The sequence below is a fragment of the Dipteris shenzhenensis genome, chromosome 9 (genome assembly GCF_047967505.1).
Source record: "Dipteris shenzhenensis isolate YYH24624 ecotype China chromosome 9, Dip_SZ_1.0, whole genome shotgun sequence".
Classification (NCBI taxonomy): Eukaryota; Viridiplantae; Streptophyta; class Polypodiopsida; order Gleicheniales; family Dipteridaceae; genus Dipteris; species Dipteris shenzhenensis.
This window is the reverse complement of record NC_141604.1, coordinates 21,143,539-21,169,931: the sequence shown is the minus strand read 5'-3', so window position 1 is coordinate 21,169,931 and position 26,393 is coordinate 21,143,539. Positions and strand designations below refer to the sequence as shown.

The window sequence follows — 26,393 nt, the reverse complement described above, 5'->3', positions numbered from 1 at the left end:
TTTCTCCATTGTGCTTCCATTTTTAAGCTTCCATTGCTTCCAACACCGAACAGTGGTATCAGAGCAGGTCGAGAATCTATTCCCTCAGCCATTGACAGCTTTCCCAAGCTGTTTGGCAGCCTCTGGAGCTCTCATTCTTGCTGGTCTTGTTGGTTTTCACACTCCCACGAGTGATTGAGACCTTTCCAAGCACTTACGTCGTGAAAAACCTCATTTTGTCACGAGAAGACCGCACTTTGGAGCAACTCTCGCGAAGGGAACTGTTTTTCGGTGCATTTTCCAGCCTGCTACAGCAAAAAACGACCACACGTGAACATTTACAGCATCTGTACGAAATTCCAAACCTATCAAAAAAAAATCCGTACATGCGTCAAAAATTGTACGGAAATCCACACATGCGTCAGAAATTGTATGGAAATCCGTACATCTGTCAGAAATTGTACAAAAATCCATACTTCTATCCAGTTTGTCAAAATTTTACTACATTCACTGCAGTACGGGCTGCCTCGGGGTGCGCGGTAGTCATCTCTCAAACTTTTCAGCATTTCGGAGCTGCCTCAAGCTGCGTGCCAACATTTCGAAGCTGCCTCGAGCTGCGTGCCGACGTTTGGAACCATTTGGAGCTGTTGAATTGATCCGGAGACTTCTCTTTGAGCCCTTCCCTCCTCATTTGGCATCCCTTTGCCTCGGGCTGCGAGCTTCTCTCCATTTCTACGTGCTCTCCTCCTCGTGGGAGCACTTCTTTTGCTGTAATTCTCATTTCCAGCCCTCATTTGCTCGCTTTCAGAGCCTGTCACTACTGTACATCATTGGGTAAGCCGTTGTTGCATTGGCTTTTTCCAATTTCTGCTTCATTTGCATTTTGGAAAGGCCTCGTGTTGCCTTGGAAGGCCTCGTGTTGCCTTTGGGGATTTTTCTTGCAACAAGTACACCTTGGGACAGCAAAGTCTAGAATAATTTTCAACTTGAAACTTGGATTTCCCTATGATACCTTAGGGCTTTTAATCTACGTAATGATACAAAAATTGTCAAAATCTGAGAGCTTTGGAAATTAGGGTTGTTTCCAAGACGACAAGTGGCAGAACAGAATCCAGGGCACTTCCAGCAAAGAAATTCTACACAGAGGTAACCCTTGGGCTAAAGATAGGATGCTTGAATTTTTGGGACGAGATAATGAATGTTCGCCCACAAATTCCCAAAAAAGGACTCTGATACCAAATGAAACAAGACCTACACTATAACAGCTATCTACCACTAGATTTAGGGTCCATTTTGGCAGAAATAGCAGTAAAGTCAAAAATTGTAGCAAAGGGTAGGGTTAGTGTCACAATCCTATAAAACTTGTATCCACTTGCTTGATAATTTTTCTTGTGAATTTCCATTTATTTCAAAATATGTTTGCATGCTTTGCAAAAGAGGGTGAATGTTTTTCCTACAATTCAGTTAGGTCATGGGGGCTAGGTCTAGTCTAGCATTTGAGGGTGAACCCCTTGCTTAGCGTTATGGGCATTAGTGACCCGCAAGAGTGATGCTCTCTCCTTAAGAGGGAACATCAGGAAATCACACCCCACCTGAGTACCCATTTTTGGGACCAGTCGAATGCACAGATTGTAGACCAACCTAGCAACCATCCAAGAGAATGTTCTCAAGCCTAGGGTGTGAGCCAGGAAACATGCCAAGAGGTATGGAGATATAAGATAAGATGACAAACAAATACTCTATCTGTTGAGGTCAAAATGTCTCAAATATGCTTTTAGAGTGTGTCATTGTATAGGTCTAACTGCTAAGAACCCGTGGGTGCAGTCAGAATTCAATTCCGAGCACTTTTAATTTTAGGTTTTTTGAAATTACACGTGGCAGGATGACGTGTGTTAGCTGAGCTGGCAGCCAGGACAGCTGTCCCACACGTGGCAGCCAGAAGAGCAAGTGGCTAGAGCCAAATCAAGAAGGATTTGGGGCACGTTCTTCTCGCCTCTTTGGTCCAGCCAGCCCACCAACTACTCCAGCCAAGTGTCCACCTTCTATCCTGGCCTGAAAGAGGGGCTCAGCCTATAAAAGAGGGGCTTCCCCCCTCCATTCCTCCATGGAAAAAACTTGCAGCAGCTCCTCTCCTCCTGCTCCCTTGATGCAGCAGCCCTCCTCCACCCTTATGGGTTCAGCCAGCTCCTCTCCAGGCCCTTCTCTCTCTACTGCAGCACATTCCCTCTCTACTGTTCCAGGAGGAATCAGCCTCTTCTTTGCATTTCTGGAACAGCAGCCTCCCCTCTCCTTCTCCTAGCCTGTGAGCAGCCATAGCATCCTCTGCTCTCTTGCTGCAGGCTTTCTCTCTCCTGCTGCAGGCTTTCTCTCTCTACAGCAACATACTCTCTCTCTACTGTTCCAGCCCCTTCTCCATGCAGAAATCAGTCTCTCTCTGCACTTCTGGAACAGCAGCATGCATCTCTTTCAACCTCCTAGCTTGAGAGCAACCATAACACACTCTCTATTACCCCCTTCAGGTTTTCTCTCTCTAGCTTGCACCTCCCATTTCTCAGTTTTCCCCTCTCCCAACCCAAGCTATCATCTATTCCAGCAAGAGGGACTGCAAAGGCATCAAGTATCATAACCAAGGCAGCCAATGAGGGCAGGGAGCCTGAATCTGAGATTTATGGTTTGAAATTCAGTTTCGCATTGTGATTTCTTTTTCCTTCTAGAGATCAAAAGTGTGCAACTAATGTGGGATCAAGTGGTGATTATGCAGGCCTCTTCCTTGCGGATTGTGGTGCCCCTGGAGTACAGTTCTCACTAGTTCCAGCCATTGAGTCATCTCTTGTATAAAGCTCAATTCGAGCATTCTAGTTCTGCAGTTGTGTCTGAGTGTTATCTCTATCTCAAGAGTCTGAGTCTTAAGTTTGTGAGGTGTATTGCACCTCAGTGTTGTATCTCCATTTGAGCAATAAAAGAGTTGGATCTATAGGGGGAGAGGGGGGAGGGGTCTTAGCCCCTCAACCCAAGAACAAATTTGTGTATATCTCTCAAATGTTGTTCTAAAGTTCATTTCGGCATGCAATCTTCCATTCCAACTTGCATCTATGAGCATATTGAAAAGTCTGTAAAAGAAAGACAGCATATAAATTCCTTGGTTTAAAGTGTCGGAAAGCAGAGTGGTTTCAGTTAGATCTCTCTTACAGGCAGAGGACATGAGATCCAACAGCTCTCAGGTGGCTGGCAAGCTGAAAGCTTGATGGTGTCCTCCTTGGCATTAGCAGCTGGTAGGCTGATGCTTAGGAACAATGAAAGCAATGAGTGTACTTTGCATAAGTGTAGAATCAGTGAAGAGTACAGCTGAGCCCCTTTATATATTTTTGGGAAAGTGGGCGAGCACACATATGCTTATGGGATTAGTACACCAGGCTGCCGCGTGGCAAGCCTACAATTAAACCTAGAACCTCTATTAAAAGTACAAGAGAATACTAGAGTATTTACAATGAATGGGACCCCCCTTTTAGGCTAACTGGGCCAATTTAAATGGCTGACTGCTAACCCTAGAGTTTCCTACTGTTACAAACACTTAATTATTACTTGGGATATTACAAATCGATGACATTTGTTGATAATCAACTGTAACATCAGTCAGCCTATTATCAACCAAGCTTACAATGTACAGTCAAGTTGCTTACTGCTTGGATCGATCAAACACCTGAGCTCATTGTCAAAGTAAAATCCATGCTTTCCAGAATTTCCTAGCTGCAAATGGACTATGATAGTGGCTCCTTCCTACTTCGAATTAAGAGTACAGTTGTGTACCTCACGCTCCTCCCCAAACTCATCTATTACTTCTTCCCCATGTTCCACTGAGGTTTCTATTGCAGCAGCTTGCACTGAACGTCCCCGTCTTTCTTTTCTTTCTCTTATCTCTTGTAATTTTGACTCTGCAGCTTTCATCCGTTTGAAACGGGCTATCTATGAAACAGAGGCAAACATGCTTTAGGATATTTTATGAAGATCAGATACATGTGTAAATCTTTTTTAGTTCTAAGCTAGATAAGCTACATACCTTTCTGGCCCTTCGTGCCTCTGCAGTAAGTGGACCTTCTTCGCTCAGAGCCCTCAACTCTGCATCTGGTAAAAGCTCTAATCTTTCACAGGATGATATGAAAACCTGATGGTTTAAAACAACATTCATGTGAGTAATTTGTAGCCCACGTATAAATCCCTTGAAGAATATCTCATGAGTTTATCTCTTTTATAAAAGGTGACTACTATATCTTAACCCTAAATACAACTTTTTTCCGAATCACCTTCAAGTATGATTGTGCAGATTTCAAAGTTTGAAGACGTTCTAGGCTGGCATCTTTTTCAGCAAAGTTTCCCAGAAAGTAGGGGACCTGACAAGACGAGCTTCAGGGTAAGACTATATACAATGTAAGAGTTAGTCAGCATTCAATGCTAAGAAAGCCATGCAAATGAGAAGAAAGAATCATACTCAAGACATGAATGTATGCATACACCAACAGTCATATTTCAACGTGGATATAGAGCTAGGCAGAAAAAGATGCCATCTATAACGAAACCAGAATATACACGACCAAGAGAAAATTCAGTATTATAACCCGAAAGACCTCTGAAATGACGAGGAAATAACCACATCCAGGCCTTGAGCTCAGCAGTCAGATATCCTTGACATGGATCATATGCTTTGCTCAAACGAGTCATAAAGTAAAACCCAACACACCACAGCAGAGACTAACACATGATGGAATACCAAATGCAGCAGAGACTAAGGTTATGGCCTCAACACATAAAAATCACACGCCTCTATACTACCTAAGGTAGCAGAACGGCACAGATTTTATAGAGTGTAGATGATATCTAAAATGGGGGAAGATGTCTGGAATATCTTGCAGCTCTCAAGTCAATACAGCTCAGAAGTGCAAATTTCAGAAATTTTTCAGACCATCAGACTCCAGTACCAGCCCACGTGCTTCTATACCCTACTTGATGCGTACGCTCATTTGTGGAGCAGCAAACTAAATGCCCTTTATCTTCCCTGCAGCCATCATTCCTCAGTCAAGCCATCCTTCATTCATCCATTGGAGATCCTAATAGGTTTAGTTGGATCAGTTTATGCAGCTAGAGGGACAGAAATAATCAAACCTGCAGCCCGTCCATAAGTTCATAGTCTTTCTGTGCTGCAATTCCTTTCTCGACTCTCTTTCCTTTTCGTTTACCTACTATTCGTCGTGCTCATGTAATCTGCAAAAGGGCAATATTCACATCAAGGACAAATTGCCAACTTCTACGCAATGGCCTTGATTTCAAAAGTTTACGATTGAGTCCGTGGTATGGCTTTTGACGGTGGGCGGATTGCTAATCTTCTTCACTAGCCATAGTTCCAGTCCAACAGCTGATTGCGAAGGGAGTTGCTATCTTAAAGGAAGCCTGCTGCATTTGAAAAACAATTCTTTTAAAATGAGATTTCTCGGCATCGATGAAGGGATGTGCCTCAATACACTCGCACTTTTGTCCTCCCAGCAACAACGTTTCTCAACACTGCAGCCTCAAATATGTCTCTATTTTTACTGGCCAATCATACGACTGTTCTATTAGTTTGATAGTTTGCAATAGCAGGGCATAATTTTAAGTGCAACCTGTACATCGGCTTGCTCGCATGCATCGTTGGTGAAGAACGGAAGTCCCCCTGTGTCATCAACAAACCCTCTTTTGGTGACAGCTATGCCCAAGCCAAGCTTACTCGAGAATTCGCCCATAAAGAAATCTATGAAGCAGTCTTGAGAAAAGCTTTTCAGACTGCAGCTGAACAAGCTTATGCAGAAGGCAGATTGTCCTTGAGACTCCACGCTTCAATCTACTTGTGAAAGTTTAGGATAAGCCATGGAAAGGTTACGTGTTCTTCAACAGTAAAAATTTAACGTGCCGACGAGTCAAACATTAAGGTTCGAAGCACCATTCATATTTTACTCGAACGTGTAGTTGCGAAATGCGGCAAGCAACACGAGCAGCCATGAGGAAACATCCATGATGACCGATGTGTTAGAAAATGAAATCCCACCAAAGGGTATCCCGCAGAGCGGAAGACTGATAGATAGCCATAGATAGCCCAAGAATTACACACGGAAGTTTTATGGAATCAAGCTTCATCAACATGTGTGTACTTTGCAACCATTCATACGTGTGCAGACTAGCAAATAGATTGTGCTCAAAGACAATATAGAAGACATATTTATATATTTCCGTCCGTCCACAAACTGGACAAGATACAATACCAAAAGGTTCTCCTACTATATGCCTGGCACCTCTAGATCTCTGAGCCCGCGTGCTCCACTGAGCATATGAAGACTCCCTGTCCAAAGGATCTCTTCCACCTTGCTGTCCGGAAACTCAGCCTACGTGGGCAGCTCTCCCAGCTCTTAGTCTACAGCTCCCTATGCTCCCTTCACCTCCTAAACATAGGCCTAAGGGAAGCTGCTTCTATCTGCTGTATTTGCTGCTGCAAGTGATGATGAAAGAGGCCAAGGGGCCTCCCTTTTATAGGACTTTAGGCCCTCCAAAAATACCGACCAGTAGGGGGATACGGACCGACCCCCTGACACGTCCCAGCACTCCTGAAACCTCTGATCTGCAAACAAACACAACAACACACACAACGTGAGAAACTGAGCAGGCTGCTCACCACCCAACCATGACATCTACGGAATGTGATCCCGAATCAGGAGATGTCCCCTCCGAGCCACGAGCTGAGCTACTGGCACGAACTCCCAATCAGATCCAAACCAGCCTGGTGTCCCATACCACCAGGTGGCGCTGTGAAGCTTGGGATCTGCCACTGGGCCTTGGGCTACGCTAAGATGCAGGCGCGCGTCCGTGACTCAATCCAGGAACAGACCTAGCACCTGGGAGCCAAACTTGCTCCCATCGGCACACTGAGAACTGAACCCCCTGGGCCCCTTTTATAGACTCGGGCCCCGAGCGCCAAAAATAGCGAAGACCTATAAATAGTCCGTACCCTTGCCACTCAACCCGAGAATCAAGCCTGCCTAGCTCTAAGCCTCCCCAGGTTACCTGAGCTAGTCTTGTGTACCCAGTACACGTCAAATACTAATCCGTGCACATGACATACTCCCCCTTCTCTGAGTTCGCTAAAAAACCCGGATATGTTCTCTGGAGGTTTTGTAATGTCTCCCATGTTGCATCCTCCTCAACACGATCCTTCCACTTGATCTTGTATTCCGTGATAGATCGATTACGAATCTGTCTGTCACGAAATTCAAGAATACACTCAGGTTCGTGTGGAATAAAAGTCAAATCTGTAACTTCTATTATCTCGTGAGGAGAAACAAGTTGATCATCTGCACCCAAGACTTCTTTCAGTCTATTGATATGAAAGACTGGATGGACTTTAACATCAGGAGGTAATTCTAGTCGATATGCAACTGGTCCAATTCTTTTAATGACCTTGAATGGACCACAGTATCTGAAGGATAATTTCGGAACCAAACCAGTACTTAAGCTCTTGGATTCCTTAGAAATTCGCAAATATACCATCGTTCCTTCAGAGAACTCTCTAGGTGAACGATGTCTATTAGCATAAAATATGTCCCGATCTTGGGCACTTCTAATAGACTCCTTGGCAAACTGCAACATTTCCTGCATGTCTAGCAAGAAGTTCTTAGCAGCATCATTTTGAATCCCTTTTAACCCAATCATAACTGGTGACTTAGGTTGAAACCCGTACATAAGCATAAAAGGACTGTAACCAGTACTAGAATGCTTTGCACTGTTGTAAGCAAATTCAATCATAGGTAGATAATCCTCCCATGAAGACTGTCTCTTAGATACATATGCCCGGAGCATGTCTTCAACCAACTGGTTAACCTTCTTTGTACTGCCATCGGATTGTGCATGATCCGAGGAACTCATACTTAGAGTAGTTTCTAACTTCTCAAAAACAAGTGTCCAAAAGTTACTTGTAAACTTTGAGTCCCTGTCACTGGCTATGTCAGATGGCAAACCATACAGCTTAAACAAGTGGTCCACAAACTCGTGAGCCAGCTGAACAACTGAAATAGTTGTTCTAGTAGGTAAGAATCTAGCCATTTTTGTCAAACGGTCGACTATGACCCAAATGGAGTCATGACCCTTGCGCGCACAAGGCAAACTAGTAATAAAATCCATGGAAATACTTTCCCATTTATTACCTAGAATCTGTAATGGCTGTAATAAGCCCCTGAAATGATTATCAGTTGCATATAGCCCTCTCAAGGATTGAAATAGGTCTGAGGATATTTCCGTAAATGACAGAGCATTTACAAACTTAACTTGACTTAAGGCATCCGCCACACTATTCAACAAACCTTTACGATAACGTATTTCAAAATCAAAATCTTGCATTAATTCTGCCCATCTAGCTTTCCGTCCCCTCAATTCAGATCCATCACACACATACTTAATTGACTGATGATCAGTCAATACAAGGAACTTTGAACCATACAAGTAGTGTCTCCAAACCTTAAGGGCATACACTACAGCATAAAGTTCCTTTTCTAATGTGGGCCAACGATATTGGATGTCGTCTAGCTTCTTACTCTCGAAAGCTACAGGTCTGCCCTCTTGGAATAGAGCTGCCCCAATCGCATAATCACTCGCATCGGCCTCTAGAACATAAGGCCGGGTAGGATCAGGTAATGCAAGAACGGGTGCTTCCTTAATAGAAAACTTCAAGGTTTCAAAAACCTTGTTCATTGCATCATTCCAAGAGATCGGCTGGGTAGACCTGCGTCCACGACCTTTCAATATGTTTGTCAGGGGTGCCGTGATATGTGAATAATCACGCACAGACTTCCGTAGAAATACCGTAAATCCTAGGAAAGAACGAAGTTGTTTCACAGTCTGAGGAATAGGCCATTCTAAAACCTTCTGGATACGATCCAGATCAATGCTAATACCTTCAGAAGAAATCTTGTGTCCTAAGTAAATGATCTCCTTCATAAAGAAGTCACATTTACTCATCTTGGCATAGAGCTTATTTTGTCTTAGAATTAGTAAGACAATCCTCAGGTGTCTTATGTGATCCTCAAGCGTTCGACTATATACCAAGATGTCATCGAAGAACACTACAATAAATTTGCCCAGAAAATCTCGGAACAAATCGTTCATCATCTGCTGGAAGGTGGCAGGAGCATTGGTCAAACCAAAAGGTAATACAAGAAACTCGTAATGACCATACCTAGTTTGGAATGCGGTTCTATCTTTGTGTTTAGCATAGATACGGATTTGGTGATAACCCGTACGCAAATCAATCTTAGTGAAATACTTCGCTTCGGCCAAACGGTCTATCAAATCATCGGACGAGGTAGAGGGTATCGATTCTTAATTGTCACTTTATTTAATCGTTTATAATCTATACACATTCTCCATCTAGAGTCTTTTTTCTTTCTTAAAAGGACAGGTGCACCCCAAGGTGATTTACTTGGGCGTATATAGCCCATATTCAGGTAATCTTGTAGCTGTGAAGCTAACTCATCCTCCTCTATCTGGCTCATCCTATAAGGTGGTACACTAATAGGTTGAGCCCTTGGTACTAAGTCTATGCGATGATCTACTGCCCGTTCTGGAGGTAAACCTTCCGGCAGTTGAGCAGGGAATACATCCTGAAAATTATCTAACAACATTCTCAATTCACGGTGTTCAAACACACTTAAATCATTTTTGTTTATTACAGAGACAACAAATGAAGAAAGCGGAATCAAAACACACTGATAGACATCATAATGAGAAGTGTTTAATATATTCCGAAGCTGCATCGCAGATACAATAGGTCCCTGAGAAGAGGGAATTTTATCACACTGAATACAAAATTGGGTGTCCTTATCTACAAAAGAAAGGGTATGCTCCGTCCATCCAATCTGAATATTGTATGTTTTAAACCACTCTATTCCGATTAACAAGTCTACATGCTCCAGGTGCATAACATAACACGTAAGAGCCCCTATGTAAGCTTGAATCTGGATAGGAAGCACTTCAACCTTGCGATCCCAAAACTGCTTCCTAGCTGGAAGCTGCACCTCATAGGTGTGATCGCTAGGTACTGTCGACAGCCCCATCTTCTTCACAAATTTGTAATTAACAAAGTTGGAAATAGTTCCTGAAGAAGGAGGACGATTATGATATCGTTGGCAAGCTTAAAGCCCTCGATATGTCAAAGCTGAACTTGTCATTTGAAGTTTATCTTCAAAGGTTTCGAGATCTGCAGACCAGGGCCACAAAGATGGATCCAGTGACCTTGTTAGGTTTCTTTGTGGATGGTTTGCCAGATTCGTACAAGTTGCAAATAAAGAACAACAAATGCACAACGTTGCAAGAGGCCATGAACTACACGCGTATTTATGATGATACCATGGCCGGTGCAAAAGCAACTACAGTTTTTGACACGAGTGGAAAGAACAAACGAAAGTTCTTTCAGCCTACGACTGGTACCGGGGAGACGAAGTCTACGGACAACACCTCTAAGAAAAACTTGACTCAGGCAAAGAATGGTCGAGCTCGTTTCCTTCGCACATTGAAGCTTAAGAAAGAAGGACGTTGCTTCTATTGCGAGGAGCGGGGCCACACCAAGAATGAATGTCCAAAGCGAAAAAATCAAAAGTTAGTACTTGGAACGAAGCTCCAGGCGGGTCCGGGTACCAAAGCCAAGGGAGCGAACCAAGTTTTGATGACAGGTATTTCTGTAAATGTTATTACCTGCCCACTTTCTTGTAATTGCACTTTCAATACTTCGTTGTTTGGTTCCCATGATCTTTTCCGAGTTTATGGAGAAATTATGGACCAACAGGTTCACATTCTCTTTGATCCGGGCAGCCCCCTTCGAAATCTATCCATGTATCCGGCTTAGGTTGGAGTTCCTTCCACCATAGCAAAGCCTTTCTTGACATGAAACCGGCTGCAAGCTGTATTTTCTTCTCATCTGGGTACGGGTGGAACTGGAAGTGTACCTGCCACTTGTGTAACCAACTGTCAACAACCTCCTTTGTTCGAGACTTTTGATCTCCCGGAAAAGGGTCTGGAGTTATGTTCGGACCTAGCACTGAAGCCATGGCATCCACATGCGTGAGTGCCTGCACGGTGCTAGCCAGAAGGGTGAGAGTCGCCTGAATCCCTTGGAGTTGCGGTGTCAACCCCGTTTGATTCGCATTAACCTGCTCGAATTTTCCATCCAGAGCAGTAGTGAATTCACTGAAGGCCTTCTTCGTAATCAGATCGTCATAAAGACCCTGATCTTCCTCTCCCACAGGAGTGTAATCCAAATCCTGCTCTCCCATGGTGAACTCGGGATTTGCAGAATCAGACATATCTGAAATCTGATTTGAAACGAATATAGACTGAGAGAAATAACTGAGGGAATCGAGGCTGAAAGAGTGGAGCAGAGAAAAACCGTCCCAAGAGATGCTTACGGAAGAAGATGCTAGAAACTGGCGAACCGCAGGCGCAATAAACCCGGAGTCTTGCTGAATTCGATGCAGGCTGCAGTGTACGGATTCCTGCAGCAAACCGTACTGTACGGTACCCTCCTACTGACCGTACATGTGACGCAGATTGTACGGCTGCTGACGTAATCTGTACGGACGCTGACGCAGTCCGTACAGTTGCTGACGTGGACGTACGGTGGCTGATGCAGGTGTACGGCCGATGACGCAGGCTGTACGGCAGCCTGGCGCAGGCTGTCCCGAATCCCGATGGCGCAATCAAGTCGTTGGGCAAAGAGGGCTCCTCGCAAGGTTGTGGTTGAGCTTGGAACCTTGTCCAACTATATAGGGAACAGGGCAGCCAGATTAGGAAGCCCTGCTTCCAAAAAAGGCTCACCCTCCCAACTTTGGAGGGTGGTGCTTTTTCGAAAAAAGCAGCACCTCCCACAGGGTGGCCGCACCCTGTTCCAGCTCCTTGCGCCTCTCCCTGCCCTGGCCGAAAATCCTTCCAGCCATGGCGCACCAACACAGCCTCCATCTCTGCGTTCTTGACCCCCACGCAGCCCCGATCAGCCTCGAACTGCTTGCCTGCCACTCAGCTACCCTATCGCCTCTCCTTCCTACACCTCTGCTCTCTCCCTGCTACGCTCATCCCTTTCTCACATCAACCCTTCAGGAATTTCGAAATCTAGACTCTCTTTCTCCTACCTTTTCCCTACATCCTTACCACCCCTGATAACCCAGGAGCCAACCAGAATTTGCAGCAGCAAATTTCAAAATTTAGGGCATACCTGGAGGAAGAAATCGTCCAAAGTACTCGCATCAGAAATTCCTACCTCAGGAGCTGGCTCTGATACCAACTGACACGTCCCAGCACTCCTGAAACCTCTGATCTGCAAACAAACACAAGAACACACACAACGTGAGAAACTGAGCACGCTGCTCACCACCCAACCATGACATCTACGGGATGTGATCCCGAATCAGGAGATGTCCCCTCCGAGCCACGAGCTGAGCTACTGGCACGAACTCCCAATCAGATCCAAACCAGCCTGGTGTCCCATACCACCAGGTGGCACTGTGAAGCCTGGGATCTGCCACTGGGCCTTGGGCTACGCTAAGATGCAGGCGCGCGTCCGCGACTCAATCCAGGAACAGACCTAGCACCTGGGAACGAAACTTGCTCCCATCGGCACACTGAGAACTGAACCCCCTAGGCCACTTTTATAGACTTGGGCCCCGAACGCCAAAAATAGCGAAGACCTATAAATAGTCCGTACCCTTGCCACTCAACCCGAGAATCAAGCCTGCCTAGCTCTAAGCCTCCCCAGGTTACCTGAGCTAGTCTTGTGTACCCAGTACACGTCAGATACTAATCCATGCACATGACACCCCCTGTGCCCAACTTTTGCAGACTGCTCAGCAGACTAGCAGCCCTGACCAGCTGACCTATAGGCCGGCCTGGCTGGCTGCCTCTCCTGCCCTCTTGGGCTGCTGCCAGGCCCCAAGGACAGCCGATATTGGGCCCCACCCTTGAGTACTTCTCTGGCCAGGTGGCTGGCCATCCAAGGGCACCTGAAACCAGCCTCAAGGCTAACAAGAGGGAGGTAAAACACTAACCAAACAAAATCCTTCACAATAAAGTGGATTTGACCACACCCACATCATTCAACCTATAATATGCATCAAAAGAAAAACGGTGTCAGGGCCAAACACTCCACAGACAGATAGGGGGGAGCTAGAGCGCTCCTGCTCAAAATACAAAGACACAGACTAGCCCCAAAGCACCCCTTTTGGTATTTCTTTATAAATTGAAGAGTGCCACAAAGGGATTACATATTGAGTACCAACTCACATGCATTCAATGCTCTTCTCTGACTCAAAGGCATTAATATCACAGCACATTAGCCCTGCGGGGCTCTGCTATCACACCCATGTGACCATAGGCATACATACTCAGTGCAAACACCTGCATTTTAACATGAGAGCTGTTATTAACAGCCCAAGCAAGGCCACGCGCTCCCTCAACAGTTACAAGTGTTCACTGATCCACTGGGATTCCCAAACAATGGGTGAAAGCATCACTGAGCTACCCCCGGTACTTAGAAGTACAAGCAATGTCTGCAAGCATACATTGTGTTCACCCTGCCAAGCAAGTCTCTTCAAAACACAACCCAATGCTCACGAGCAAACACAAGAAGGGATGGATGCGCCCTTCATCTGTAGCTCCCACTTGAGCCTAGGCACAGAACCAATAATCAACCGTGAAGGGGCCAACCTCAGCTTGTAAACCTCTTACAAAAGCAGCCCGTGCATTCACTGTGACCAGCCATATAGCAACCGTACGGATTGTACGTCACCCATACACTCAAGTCACTACAACCGTACACAGGCCTTACGAAGGCCGTACACACAAGCATATGCGAGGAAACCTGCACGTGTGGGTGTCCATACCTGACAGTCCGCACATCAGACGTACGGCCATCCATACACGCAGGTCGTACGTAGGCACCGTACTACCAGCCCACTCCAGCAGTCCATACAAAACCATACACGCAATTCATGTCAGCCCATACCAACCCGTTCCAGCAGACCGTACACAGATCATACGAAATCCGTACTCCGGGTGCAATATTGCAAGAAAGTTAAATAGTGTAGTACCTTATGTTTAGGAAAACGGTAGGAGAGGAAGATCATGGGCTGGATCTTCAACAAGGACTTGTGAGGGGCTGCACAAGGACAGGAGGAAGTCAATCCTTTTTAGAATTCAGCCAAGTATTGAACTCTTGCTGTATATTCTATTTCAGTAATGAAGTACAAGTCATGAATGAATATGCCAAGTACAACTAGAGCCCTTATATAGGTATGGCCCAGGGAAGTACAAAGCAGTATTGCTTATGGGATTACCTCCTAGGATGCCACGTGGCAACTTATGGTATCCCCTAAAGAAAGGGAAAAAACACTTACAAGCCAATAAAGGCCTTTCGACTAACTTTAGCCTAAGTAAAAAGTAGCCCTCTGTTACAATCCTCCCTCCTCAAATAGAAATTTGTCCTCAAATTTGAAAAGGCTATAACCTGGACATACAATGCTCCTTGTAAACCTGAATAGCTCAATTCTGGTCATATCAGCTGAACAATGAAGTTTCTCAGTCAAATACCTCCCTGTAGGCATGCTGATCTGTAAATGGATCATATAATATTCCCAAGAAATCAAGCAACCGGGTGGAAGAGCTAAGCTGTCCAATATGACAGATCTGATCATATAATCCAGTGAGAGACATGCTGATCTGAGAAAGGATAGTGAATGCTGGCTGCAACATGTCCATATATGCCATATAGCAAGAGAAAATCAGATCTGCTCATAAGGATGCAATTTTGGCCATAGAATTCAGCTAAGCAATTGAGGGTACTGCTCCACAATTGTAGATGGCTGCCAAGAAGACTCCTCATCAGGTAGACCTCTCCATTTGATAAGATATACCATGTAGGACTGTTTCCTCAACAAATTATCTCTAAATCCAAGGATCTTCTCACGTATATACTCAATCTGGCCCTCTTCATCCATAGGAGGTAGCTCTTCCATAACTTGCTCCTTAGGCCCCAAATACTTCTTGAGAAGTGATACATGGAATACTTTGTGTATTCTAGAGGATGATGGAAGCTCCAACTAGTAAGCCACTTCCCCAACTTTCCTCAAAACCTTGTAAATAATACCTATAAGCAAGTTTAACATTGGTATTACCTTTCAAAGAAGCATGCCTGGACTTATGTAATCTGAGAAACACATAATCCCCTTCTTCAAAATGAAGATCTCTCCTATGCTCATCAGCATAATCCTTCATCCTTGCTTGGGCCCTTACCATATTATCTTTACATTGCTGTAATAGAGCAGTCATGTGAGCCAAATCATCCTTGGCTTGCTGGCTGGTCAATGCTTGATCAATAATGGTTGATGGAACACGAGCTTTACAGCCAAGCATGGCTTCAAAAGGGCTCATACCAATTGAAGTGTGCTTGGTGGTATTATAACAAAACTCAGCTAGATGCAACCATTGGTCCCACGATGCTTGGGTCTCAAAGAAAAAATGCCTTAGATACTCTTCCAACCAGCGGTTAACCCTCTCTGTTTGTCCATCAGTTTGAGGGTGATCTGCTGTACTTGGGGTAAGAAGTGTTCCCATAGAACTGAAAAGCTCTTGCCAAAAATGCCCCATGAACTCAGCATCACGATCACTCACAATTTCCTGAGGAAGTCCATGTAATTTAAACACATTCTCCATGAATTGCTTAGCCACCTTGGAAGCTGTAAATTGTGTCTTAGTAGGAATGAAGTGGGCAGCTTTAGTAAGTCTATCAACAACCACAAAAATGCTGTTCCAACCCTTAGAGGTCACTGGTAGACCTGTAATAAAGTCCATGCTCATATGTGTCCATTTACCTTGAGGTATAGGCAGAGGTTGTAGTAGACCAGCTGGTCTCAGATTCGACTCCCTGTTTTGTTGACAGGGCTTACAGCTTTGTACATAAGCAAGAACATCCTTCCAAAGCCCCTTCTAGTAAAAACTCTGTTTTACCTTATCATACGTCTTGTTGAGGCCTATATGCCCAGCCATAGGAGATGAGTGAAATTCCTGCAAGATTAGCAGCTTATAGGAGGAATTTTCAGTAAGAAATATTCTATCATTATACCACAAGAGCCCATTGTGCAACTTGAAATTGGGATATTGTTGACAGTCAGGATCTTGCAAGTCTTGAAACATAGCAGCTGCTTGAGGATCATTGAGATACTCTTCTTAAATGCCATGGATCCAATCTTTATAAACCTCAGTAATAGATGATAAAGTACAAGCCCATATCCTGGAAAGAGAATCTGCCACAATATTTTCTTTGCCCATCTTGTAATCTATATCAAAGTCCTAGTTTTGCACAATGGATAGCCATCTCCTTTGCTTGGGTGATAGAGAAGACTGAGATAGAAAATATCTGAGAGTCTTATGATCAGTCTTGACCTTGAAATGGCTGCCATAAATGTAGTGGTGCCACTTTTTGATTGCATGAAGTTTTGCCAACATCTCTTGGTCATAAATGTGGAAACTTGACTCCTTGTCATCCAATTTCTGACTTTCAAAGGCAATAACTCCATGACTCTGCTTTAGGACAGCTGCAATGCCCCTTCCACTAGCATCAGCCTCAATTATAAAAGGTTGAGAGAAATCAGGACATACCAAGATAGGTGCTGAAGTTAATGCCTCCTTTAATCCTTCAAAGCTCTTATTGGCACTGTCAGACCATTGGAAAGCATTCTTTTTTAGAAGATTAGTGAGGGAAGCTGCCAATTTGGCAAAATGCCTTATAAATCTTCTATAAAATGATGCTAGACCAAGGAAACCTCTCAGCTGGGTGATATTCTGAGGTATAGGCCAATCCTTTACACACTTTACCTTGCTAGGATCCACCTTAATGCCACTACTACTCTCAATATGGCCCAAATATTCCACTTCTTCAGCCATGAAAGTGCATTTACTTGATTTGGCATACAACTGGTGTGTCCTCAATACTTCCAATACTTGCTGGACATGCAATAAATGCTCTTCTTTTGTTTTGTTGTAGATCAATATATCATCAAAGAATACCAGCACAAATTTATAGAGGAAAAGCTGCAATACCTTATTCATTAGGGCCTGGAAAGTTGCAAGTGCATTGGTTAAATCAAATGCCATCACTTTGAATTGATAAAGCCCACGTTCAGTCCTGAAGGCAGTTTTATGTTCATCTCCCCCCTCCATTCTTATTTGATGATAGCCTGACCTTAAGTCAATCTTTGTTAAGTACTTTGCCCCTCTAAGCTCATCCAATAGATCATCAATTCTAGGGATAGGAAACCTGTTCTTAATTGTCATTTTGTTCAAATCCCTATAATCAATACACATTCTAAATGAGCTGTCCTTCTTCTTAACCAATAACATAGGAGAGGCAAAGGGTGACTGACTGTGTGTAATAAATTCCTTGTCAAGGAGTTCCTTTATTTGCCTTGCCACCTCTTCCCTTTCAGCTCTAGAAAGTCTCTATGGAGCTTTGTTGATTGGCTTAGATCCTGGCTCCAACACAATTGCATGATCCACATCTCTCATGGGAGAAAGATGGTTGGGGAGATCAGCAAATACATCAGAGTATTGCTGTAATAGGGACTGCATGTCTTTATCCTCCACCAACAACCCATTACCCTCTTGAGACTTGGTCAACTGAATAGCATAGACTCCACAAACACTTTTGAGGTCTCTAGCCATTCTTCTTGCAAAAATTAAGGACAATTTAGGAGATTGGTGACCCATCAAAGTGATGTGCTTACCTTCATGCATAAACTTCATATACAGCCTGTTAAGGTCCATAGAGTTTGTTAAGTACACTAAGTACGGTGTACTTAGTGTTGTAAGTACACTAAGTACGGTGTACTTAGTGTTGTAACCTTATCCTTTCATATAAAAGGTTGACTGTGTGCTTGGGGAGGTACACACATATTTTTATCCCCACACTCTTGTGTTCATCCTGATTGTGTGTCGGTGTGCTCTTTCTCTCCCTCGCCACAAGTGGCATCAGAGCCTACCTACCTTCCTCTCCCGTCCGTCCAGCAACAACGCCAGTAGCAACATCGATCTGCTGCTTTCAGCAGGGGCCGACAGCATTCAGCGCTGCCAGCGCCATCAGCCATCGAGGCTATCCGTCGCCAGCAGCAACGCTACCAGCGACGCCATAAGTGGCGACGCCAGCAGCATCACCACCACCAGCGACGCTAATATAGGCGACGCCAGCAGCGACGCCACCAGCGACGCCCACATAGGCGACGCCACCAGCGACGCTACCAACGACACCCACATAGGCGACGCCAGCAGCCAAGCCACCAGCGACGCCCACATAGGCGACGCCAACAGCGGCGTCGCCAGCTGCAACGCCACATATAGGCGACGCATTCAGGACCTAGCGTCGCCCATACAGGCGACGCCTTCAACGGGTCGCAAATTTGTGGCACAGGTGCAATTTCTGAGCTCATCGTGAGCATTGTTGGTCAAATGCACTCTCAATACGTAGATCTACTGTTTATGCCTACTGTGTGAGAGAAAATCTCAACATTGAACTGCAGAATCAAGGGGCTTTTGTAGCCACAGCCAAGCATTGGCTTGTATACGCATGTGTTTACATTTATCCTCCTGTTTGGAGTTGATTCTTGCAAGATTTGGATGCATTTTGTGACCTACGGGACAATGGAAGATGCATATAGTACACTAAGTACTACATTGTAGAATTGAGCACTGATTGTGCAAGATAAATTGGGGATTTTGCAATTGGAATGCATATCAGTGGTGGGGAAGCAACTGAATGCCTTACAGTGATCAGTGAAGCGGGCTGCGGTACATGCACTAAATTCTCAGAATTTTGCTTCCAGTCAAGGGGCTTTTGCCTAATTCTTGTTCTACACTGTGTTACACAGTTTTAGGGGCAACTGGAAGCTTGATGTTGACAGTTTTGAACAGTTAAACGGTCAATTTACTGAAGTACAGAGTGCACAAACTACTGCGGTTTTTTTTAACTGTAATAGCAGGGCAGATGCTGTTGAAAATCAGGGTACTGCTGGATTGTACAACAGAGCATTTATTGATGCATACAGTTCTGCTGTTCTGAATCTGCAGCAAGCAAACAGTCAGAATTCTCTGATTAAGTGGGAGAAAAGTTGCAGGTGCAGGTCCTGTTTTTCGTTGCAGGATTTTTTTTTTTTTTTTTTTGAGCACAGTACAAGTGCCTGTGTGCACTTTGTTTGCAAGGAGTCAGGCACCCAAGTGTGGGTTATATTTCTTGCTGATTGTAATGGCTTCATCCTCGGAATCTTCTCTTCTCAATATTAAAAAGTTGCAGGGTGCTGCTAACTACCCAATGTGGAAAAAGATGGTCCTGAATGTGCTAATTCTCAGGCAGTTTCATGCTCCTATTATACACAAAGGTGTGAAGCCCACTGGCACAACTGATGATGCTTGGGCACTAGCTGATCTGTCAGCAAAGTCCATAATTGAATTGTCACTCCAGAGTGTTGTTTGGAATGTGGATGGTGAAAAAACAGCCTGGGGTGTGTGGAAAAAGCTACAGGACACATATGAGCAGCAAAGTGTAGCCACAAAGATATATTGGTTGCGCAAGTTCTTCAATCTGAAAATGAAGGAAGGGACCTCCATGGATGCACATCTCAATGAGTTTAATTCAATTGTCACTCAACTTGCAAATCAAAAGTATGTGGTGGATGAGGAAACCAAGGGTATGGCACTCTTGATCTCTCTTCCTGAAAGTTGGGATACATTCACCACAGCTGTAACAAATGCAAACACTTTCATAAGTTTTTCAGATATCACAGGGCTGATTTTGCAAGAAGAGCAGAAGCTGAAAGCTCAAGATGCAGTAAAGCCTAACAATGCCTTAAATGCAAGGGGGAGAAGTCAGCAAAGAGGCAAATCTCAGGAAAGGGGAAACGGGAGGAGCAAGTCCCGCTCCAACAAAGATGTTGAGTGCTAATACTGTGGCAAAAAGGGACATACCAAAAAGCAATGCTTTAAACTGAAAAATGATAAGAGAGACAAAGCCAAAAACACTGATGCGTCAAATGCAAAGGCAATTGTACCAGTAAGCAATGGCAAGAGCAGTGTGAAGATTGAAGAGCTTCATTCTACACACGGTTATGACAGTGAGGGAGAGGTTCTATTTCTCTCTACTTTGGATGCTCATTCTCTCCATGCAGGAAATTTTGCAGACATGCACTCTTGGATCATTGACTCAGGTGCCTCATTCCATGTTACACCTTACAAAGAATTGTTTGTAAGGTATGCAGCAGGCAGTAATGGAGTCGTTTTTCTAGGGGATAATCATGCATGCAGTATTGTCGGTGTTGGAGATGTCAAGCTTGTATTTGCTGATGGTACTCAGCTTATGCTTCACAATGTCAGGCATGTACCCGAAGTCAAGAAAAATCTGATTTCTACTGGCATGTTGGATGACGAAGGTTTTGTGACCAGCTTTGGTCATGGTTTCTGGAAGGTCACCAAAGGTGCCCTGGTTGTTGCCAGAGGCTCTAAGGTTGACACAATGTATACTCTCCATGCTAAAGTATGTAATCATGCTGATATTCATGCCACCGAGCTGCCGAATATTTCTATGTGGCATAGCCGGATGGGACATATGAGCATAAGTGGAATGGAGCAATTGGCTCGCCTTGGCTACTTACCGTCTCTTAAATTTTCTGATTTAAAGTTTTGTGAGCACTGCATATATGGTAGATAGTTACAGTGTCCTCATAAAAGGAGATTAGGACATTGTGCATAGACGTGTGTGAGATGCCTAGTCCTTCACTTGGAGGTGCACGGTACTTTGTCACATTTATAGATGATTCCACAAGGAAGGTATGGGTGTATCCTCTTCGATTGAAGAGTGATGTCTTTCCAGTGTTCCAAAAATGGCTTGCTATGGTTGAGAACCAAACAGGCGGAACACTGAAGGCTTTGCGGTCAGATAACGGTGGGGAGTATATGCCTAATGCATTCAATGCATTTTGTGATGCTAGAGGTATTAAAAGAGAACTCACTGCTCCTTACAGTCCAGCGCAAAACGGCACTGCAGAGCGTATGAATAGAACCATACAGGAAAAGTCCCGCTCTATGATGTCACATGCTGCTTTACCTCATGGATTTTGGGCTGAGGCTGTAAAAACAGCAGTACACCTCATCAATAGGTCACCAAATAAAAGACTAGATGGCAGAGTGCCAGAGGAGCTTTGGACAGGAAAACCTCCTTCCTATAAGCACTTGAGGGTCTTTGGCTGCACTGCGTACGTGCATATACGCAGAGAAGATCGCAGCAAGCTTGATCCTAAGTCTCTTAAATGCATTTTTCTTGGATATGGTGACAGTGGTGAGATGGGTTACCGCCTATGGGATCCTGTGAATAAGAAGCTAATACGCAGCAATGATGTCTTATTTGATGAGTCATGTATGTTTATGTCATGTGCACGGATTGGAATCTGACGTGTACTGGGTACACAGAACTAGCTCAGGTTAGCCTGGGGAGGCTTAGAGCTAGGCAGGCTTGATTCTCGGGTTGAGTGGCAAGGGTACGAACTATTTTTAGGTCTTCGCTATTTTTGGCGCCGGGGCCCGAGTCTATAAAAGAGGCCCAGGAGGTTCAGTTCTCAGTGTGCAGTGGGGAGCAAGTCTCGTTCCCAGGTGCAAGGTCTGATCCTGGATTGTGTCGCGGACGCGCGCCTGCATCTTAGCGTAGCCCAAGGTCCAGTGGCAGATCCAGGGCTTCACAGCGCCACCTGGTGGTATGGGACACCAGGCTGGTTGGGATCTGATTGGGAGTTCGTGCCAGTAGCTCAGCTCGTGGCTCGGAGGGGACATCTTCTGATTCGGGATCTCATCCCGTAGATGTCACGGTTGGGTGGTGAGCAGCCTGCTCAGTTCTGATGTTGTGTGTGGTTATTTTGCAGATCAGGGGTTTCAGGAGTGCTGGGACGTGTCAGTTTAAGGCAGCAGATAAGCCTTCTGATGCTTCAGAGGTTGACATTGATGACTCAGGACATCCTGTACAATTCAGGCAGGCTGCGAATCAGCCACAACAGCAGCGTAATCAGCCAATGCATGATGCTGCAGCAGGTCCAAATGAACAGCCCGCAGTGGCGGAAGATGTACTACGGGACATGCCACCTTTGGAAGACCTCCCAGGCATAATTCTGCAGCCTGATCTACTGGAACAGCCACCTGTTTTAGGTGAGCAGCAAGTTGGACAGCAAGACCAATGGGTCCGAAGGTCCACTCGACAAATGAAACCGCCAGACAGATTTGTTCCAGGAGCAGATTTTATTATGCTTACAGACTGTGGAGAACCTTCCTGTTACAAGGAAGCCGTGCAAATGCATGATAAAAGGCTATGGGAACTAGCCATGAAGTCTGAAATGGACAGTCTCCATAAAAATGGTACTTGGGAATTGGTGCAGTTGCCTAAGGGCATGAAAGTACTGCCATGCAAGTGGGTGTATAAATTGAAAGTCACACTTGGAGCTAAGCCAAGGTATAAAGCCAGGTTGGTTGCCAAGGGCTTTAAGTAGGAGTATGGTGTCGATTTTGATGAGATCTTTTCTCCAGTGGTTAAGATGACCACACTCAGGATTGTACTTGCTTTGGTTGCATGTGAGAATTTGGAATTATGCCAAATGGATGTGAAGACAGCCTTTCTTCACGGTGATCTTCATGAGGAGATCTACATGCAGCAGCCAAAAGGATTTGCAGTCAAGGGCAAGGAGTCACTTGTATGCAAGCTTAAAAAGAGCCTTTACGGGCTGAAACAGGCACCAAGGGAATGGTATAAGAAATTTGATACCTTCATGAAGTCCCAAGGTTTCAGGAGAAGTGATGACGATCACTGCTTATATACCAAAAGGGCTGCAAATGGCAGCTTAATCATTCTCATTTTATATGTGGATGACATGCTTATTGCTGGTAAAGCTCGTAAGGAGCTTGATGACCTTAAGAAAAGATTGCATGAGGCCTTTGATATGAAGGACCTTAGTGATGCAAATCACATACTGGGAATGCGGATACGGAGAGACAGGGGACAGTGTTTGTTGTATTTGTCTCAGACCGAAAGTATTGCACAGGTTTCATATGGAGGGGGGGAAGACCCTTAGTTCTCCATTGCCTCCATATGTGAAACTCAGTGCAATGGACAGCCCACACTCAGATGTTGATAGGGCTGAAATGGCCAAGATTCCGTATGCTTCAGCTTGTGGCAGTCTCATGTATGCCATGGTTGCTACCAGACCTAATATTGCGTTTGCAGTGGGAGTGGTTAGCAGATATATGGCAAATCCAGGCAAGAAGCATTGGAATGAAGTGAAAGGTATCATGAGATACATGAAGGGCACACAGGAGTTGTGCATATGCTTTGGCAAGCGAGATGCAAAGGTGCATGGTTATGTGGATTCAGATTTCGCTGGTCATCCAGATAACCGGAAGTCTACTACCGGTTATGTTTATACATTCACTGGAGGTGCAGTGTCATGGATGTCAAGAATGCAGCAGTGCATAGCCTTGTCTACCACGGAAGCTGAATATATTGCAGCCACAAAGGCATGCAAGGAGGCCTTATGGTTATCTCGGCTAGTGGGAGACTTGGGTATTACAGGTGATATTCCATTGTTGCATTGTGACAGTCAGAGTGCTATTCAGTTGGCACACAATCCTGTCTTTCATGCAAAGACAAAGCACATTGATGTGAAGTATCACTTCATCAGGGAGGTAATAGATGATAAGCTGATTCAGCTTGTCAAGATTCACACAGATGATAATCCAGCAGATTTGTTGACAAAAGGCTTGCCTGCAGAGCGGTTTGCACATTGCCGACAGTTGATGGGTATAGGTTGAGCCTCATTTATTTTTACTTGAGGGCATATTGCCTTTAAGTGGGAGGTTGTTGGGGCACTCTGGCCACCCAAGTACAATTAGTACACTTAAGTACAGTTAGTACTTTTATTTGTTAAGTACACTAAGTACGGTGTACTTAGTGTTGTAACCTTATCCTTTCATATAAAAGGTTGACTGTGTGCTTGGGGAGGTACACACATTTTTTTATCCCCACACTCTGGTGTTCATCCTGCTTGTGTGTCGGTGTGCTCTTTCTCTCCCTCGCCACATAAGGTTTTGTCACTAGGACAAAACCTTATCTCTCACTCCTTTCAGTTGTACTCTTACACTCTTCATTGCAACTAAGCTTTCAAGCTTTCAGCTCTCAGCTCACTCTCTTGCTCTCTCTCTCCCCCAAATCTTAAATTTGATATCAGAGCAGGTTCAAGAGCTCCGTGCTCCCTGCTCCCTTCAGCTCCTGCTTTCTGTCTCCAGCTCCAGCCCAACATCTCCCTGCTCCATCTACGTTGTCCGTACTGATCATGATCGTCGGCCGTACCGCACATGTGGTCGCCATCCGTACCATTTTTTCATCAGTTTCGTACAGCCAGTCGAAGCTGCTTCACACGACCGTACAGCTGTAGCGCTAGTCACGTCCGTACATCGTCGACCGTACGATCTGCCGTCACCGTACAGCCTGCATCAGCGTCGTACGTACATACGCATACCTGCCGTACCCTGCATCATTTCGTACCTGCCATACGTGCTGTACCTGCTTGCACCTACAATCAATTTGCCGTACCAGTCGTACCTACAATCAGTTCGCCGTACAGCTGCTCTGTAAGGAACTCCCGTACAACATACAATTCCTGCAGCCAGTCCGCACAGTTGCCGTACAAGGTCGTCCGTACACAGCAAAGCGCTCATCCGTACAGCTTGATCATACAATCGTACAGTTGTAAACGCTGTCATCCGTACAACCGCACCAGCAGGCCCGTACATAGATTCTCCTGCATCAATTGTTTTCTTTGCAGGGTCTTTTTCAACAAAGGTTTCTTTGCAAGGGTCAATTTGCATGTGTTGAAGAAATTTGGGGCTGCACTTGGAGCAAACATTGCAGACAGATCTGCAGATTTGGTCTGAAATTTGGGGCTTTTGTTCAGAAATTGCAAATTTGGGGCTTTTAGTAAATTTGCCCCTTTCTGGTTGCAATTTCAAGCTCGAAATTTGGGGCTTTCAGTTTTGCAGTACAATTTCTTGAAGAAATTTGAGGATTTTGTGATTACACTGCAATTTCGCAGTGAAATTTGGGACTTTTGCAGACAAAGCGCAATTCTTGCAACATTTGGGGCTTTTGATCAATTTGCCCCTTTCTGGTTGCAATTCCGGGCCTATTTTGGGGCTTACGTGTTGGAAGAGCAATTTTGGAGATTTCAGTTCATACTGCCTTTCTTGAAGTGTTTTGCAACACTTTTGGCAGATTCTGGAGAGTTTTTTGATGCTTGGACAGATTTCTGACAGTGCAAGTGCACAAATCTGAGTTGCATTTACAGCCAGTGCTTGGCTGTGTTTTTTGGGAGTTGTGCATTTCATTCCCAGTAAGGGAATTCAGTCTTGTATCTGCTAACATCTCTTTCTCAGATATGGCCCAACAAAATCAGAATGATTTCCAGTTCGGTGGTCTTTCACGGGAAGACAAGTTGGATGGTACCAACTACTCCCTCTGGAGTTTTATGGTACGCAATATTCTGATTTCTCGCAATTTATGGGATTATGTGAATGGGGGTGAGATCCGACCAGCAGGTATGGCACCTAATACCCCTCCCCAGCAAGGAGGTGGGAGAGGTCGTGCATAGGGTGCAGCTGCAGAACAAGTTGTTGGTGCAGCTATAGCCACTACTCCAGAGCATAAGAGATGGGATTCACGGGATGCCTTAGCTTTGTCATGCATCTCTCTTTCAGTGAAAAGATTTATCATTCTGCATATCCGATCGTGTAAGACCTCGAAGGTAGCGTGGGATATCTTAGAAAGCATGTATGCAGCCCGGAATGATGCAAGGGTATCTTTCTTGAAAAGAGAGTTAAGTAATACACATATGGAGGAGGGTGACTCCATGTCAGTCCACCTTACAAAGCTACAGGATCTCAGAGAGCAATTATTAAACATAGATGAGATTATTCCTGATTCAAAGATGATTACCACCACTCTGAATTCTCTTCCTGAGTCTTATCTCAGCTTTCATACCTCGCTGAACTTATCATTGAGGGGGGGTGCAAATCCTCTCACTTTTCATGAGTTGATAGGACTTCTGCTTCAGGAAGAGCAGACCAGGAAAAACTTGGCTTCACGTGCAGGTGAACAAGCTATGCTCTCAAAGTTCAAGTCAAAAACAAAGGGACAGACAAAGACATCAGTAAATCAGCCTTCCAGTGGGTCAGGACAGCCTTCACAAAAGGCTAAAAATGATGCAAGTAAGCCCAAGAAGAAGGGTTTT

The 26,393-nt window shown here is 44.8% G+C and overlaps 1 protein-coding gene across 2 annotated transcripts in view; it reads right to left on the bottom strand.

Annotated features, from left to right (window-relative positions):
- The window catches only part of TAP46 (2A phosphatase associated protein of 46 kD), a 44,976-nt gene that overhangs the window by 3,423 nt on the left and 15,160 nt on the right, over positions 1-26,393 (bottom strand). For both annotated transcript variants that reach the window (XM_087379364.1, XM_087379365.1), the window contains exons 4-6: positions 4,281-4,367; positions 4,037-4,141; positions 3,787-3,942 (exon numbers count right to left, since the gene is read on the bottom strand). In XM_087379364.1, coding sequence (XP_087235490.1) covers positions 3,787-3,942; positions 4,037-4,141; positions 4,281-4,367 — 348 coding nt within the window. The remainder of the gene's footprint in view (positions 1-3,786; positions 3,943-4,036; positions 4,142-4,280; positions 4,368-26,393) is intronic.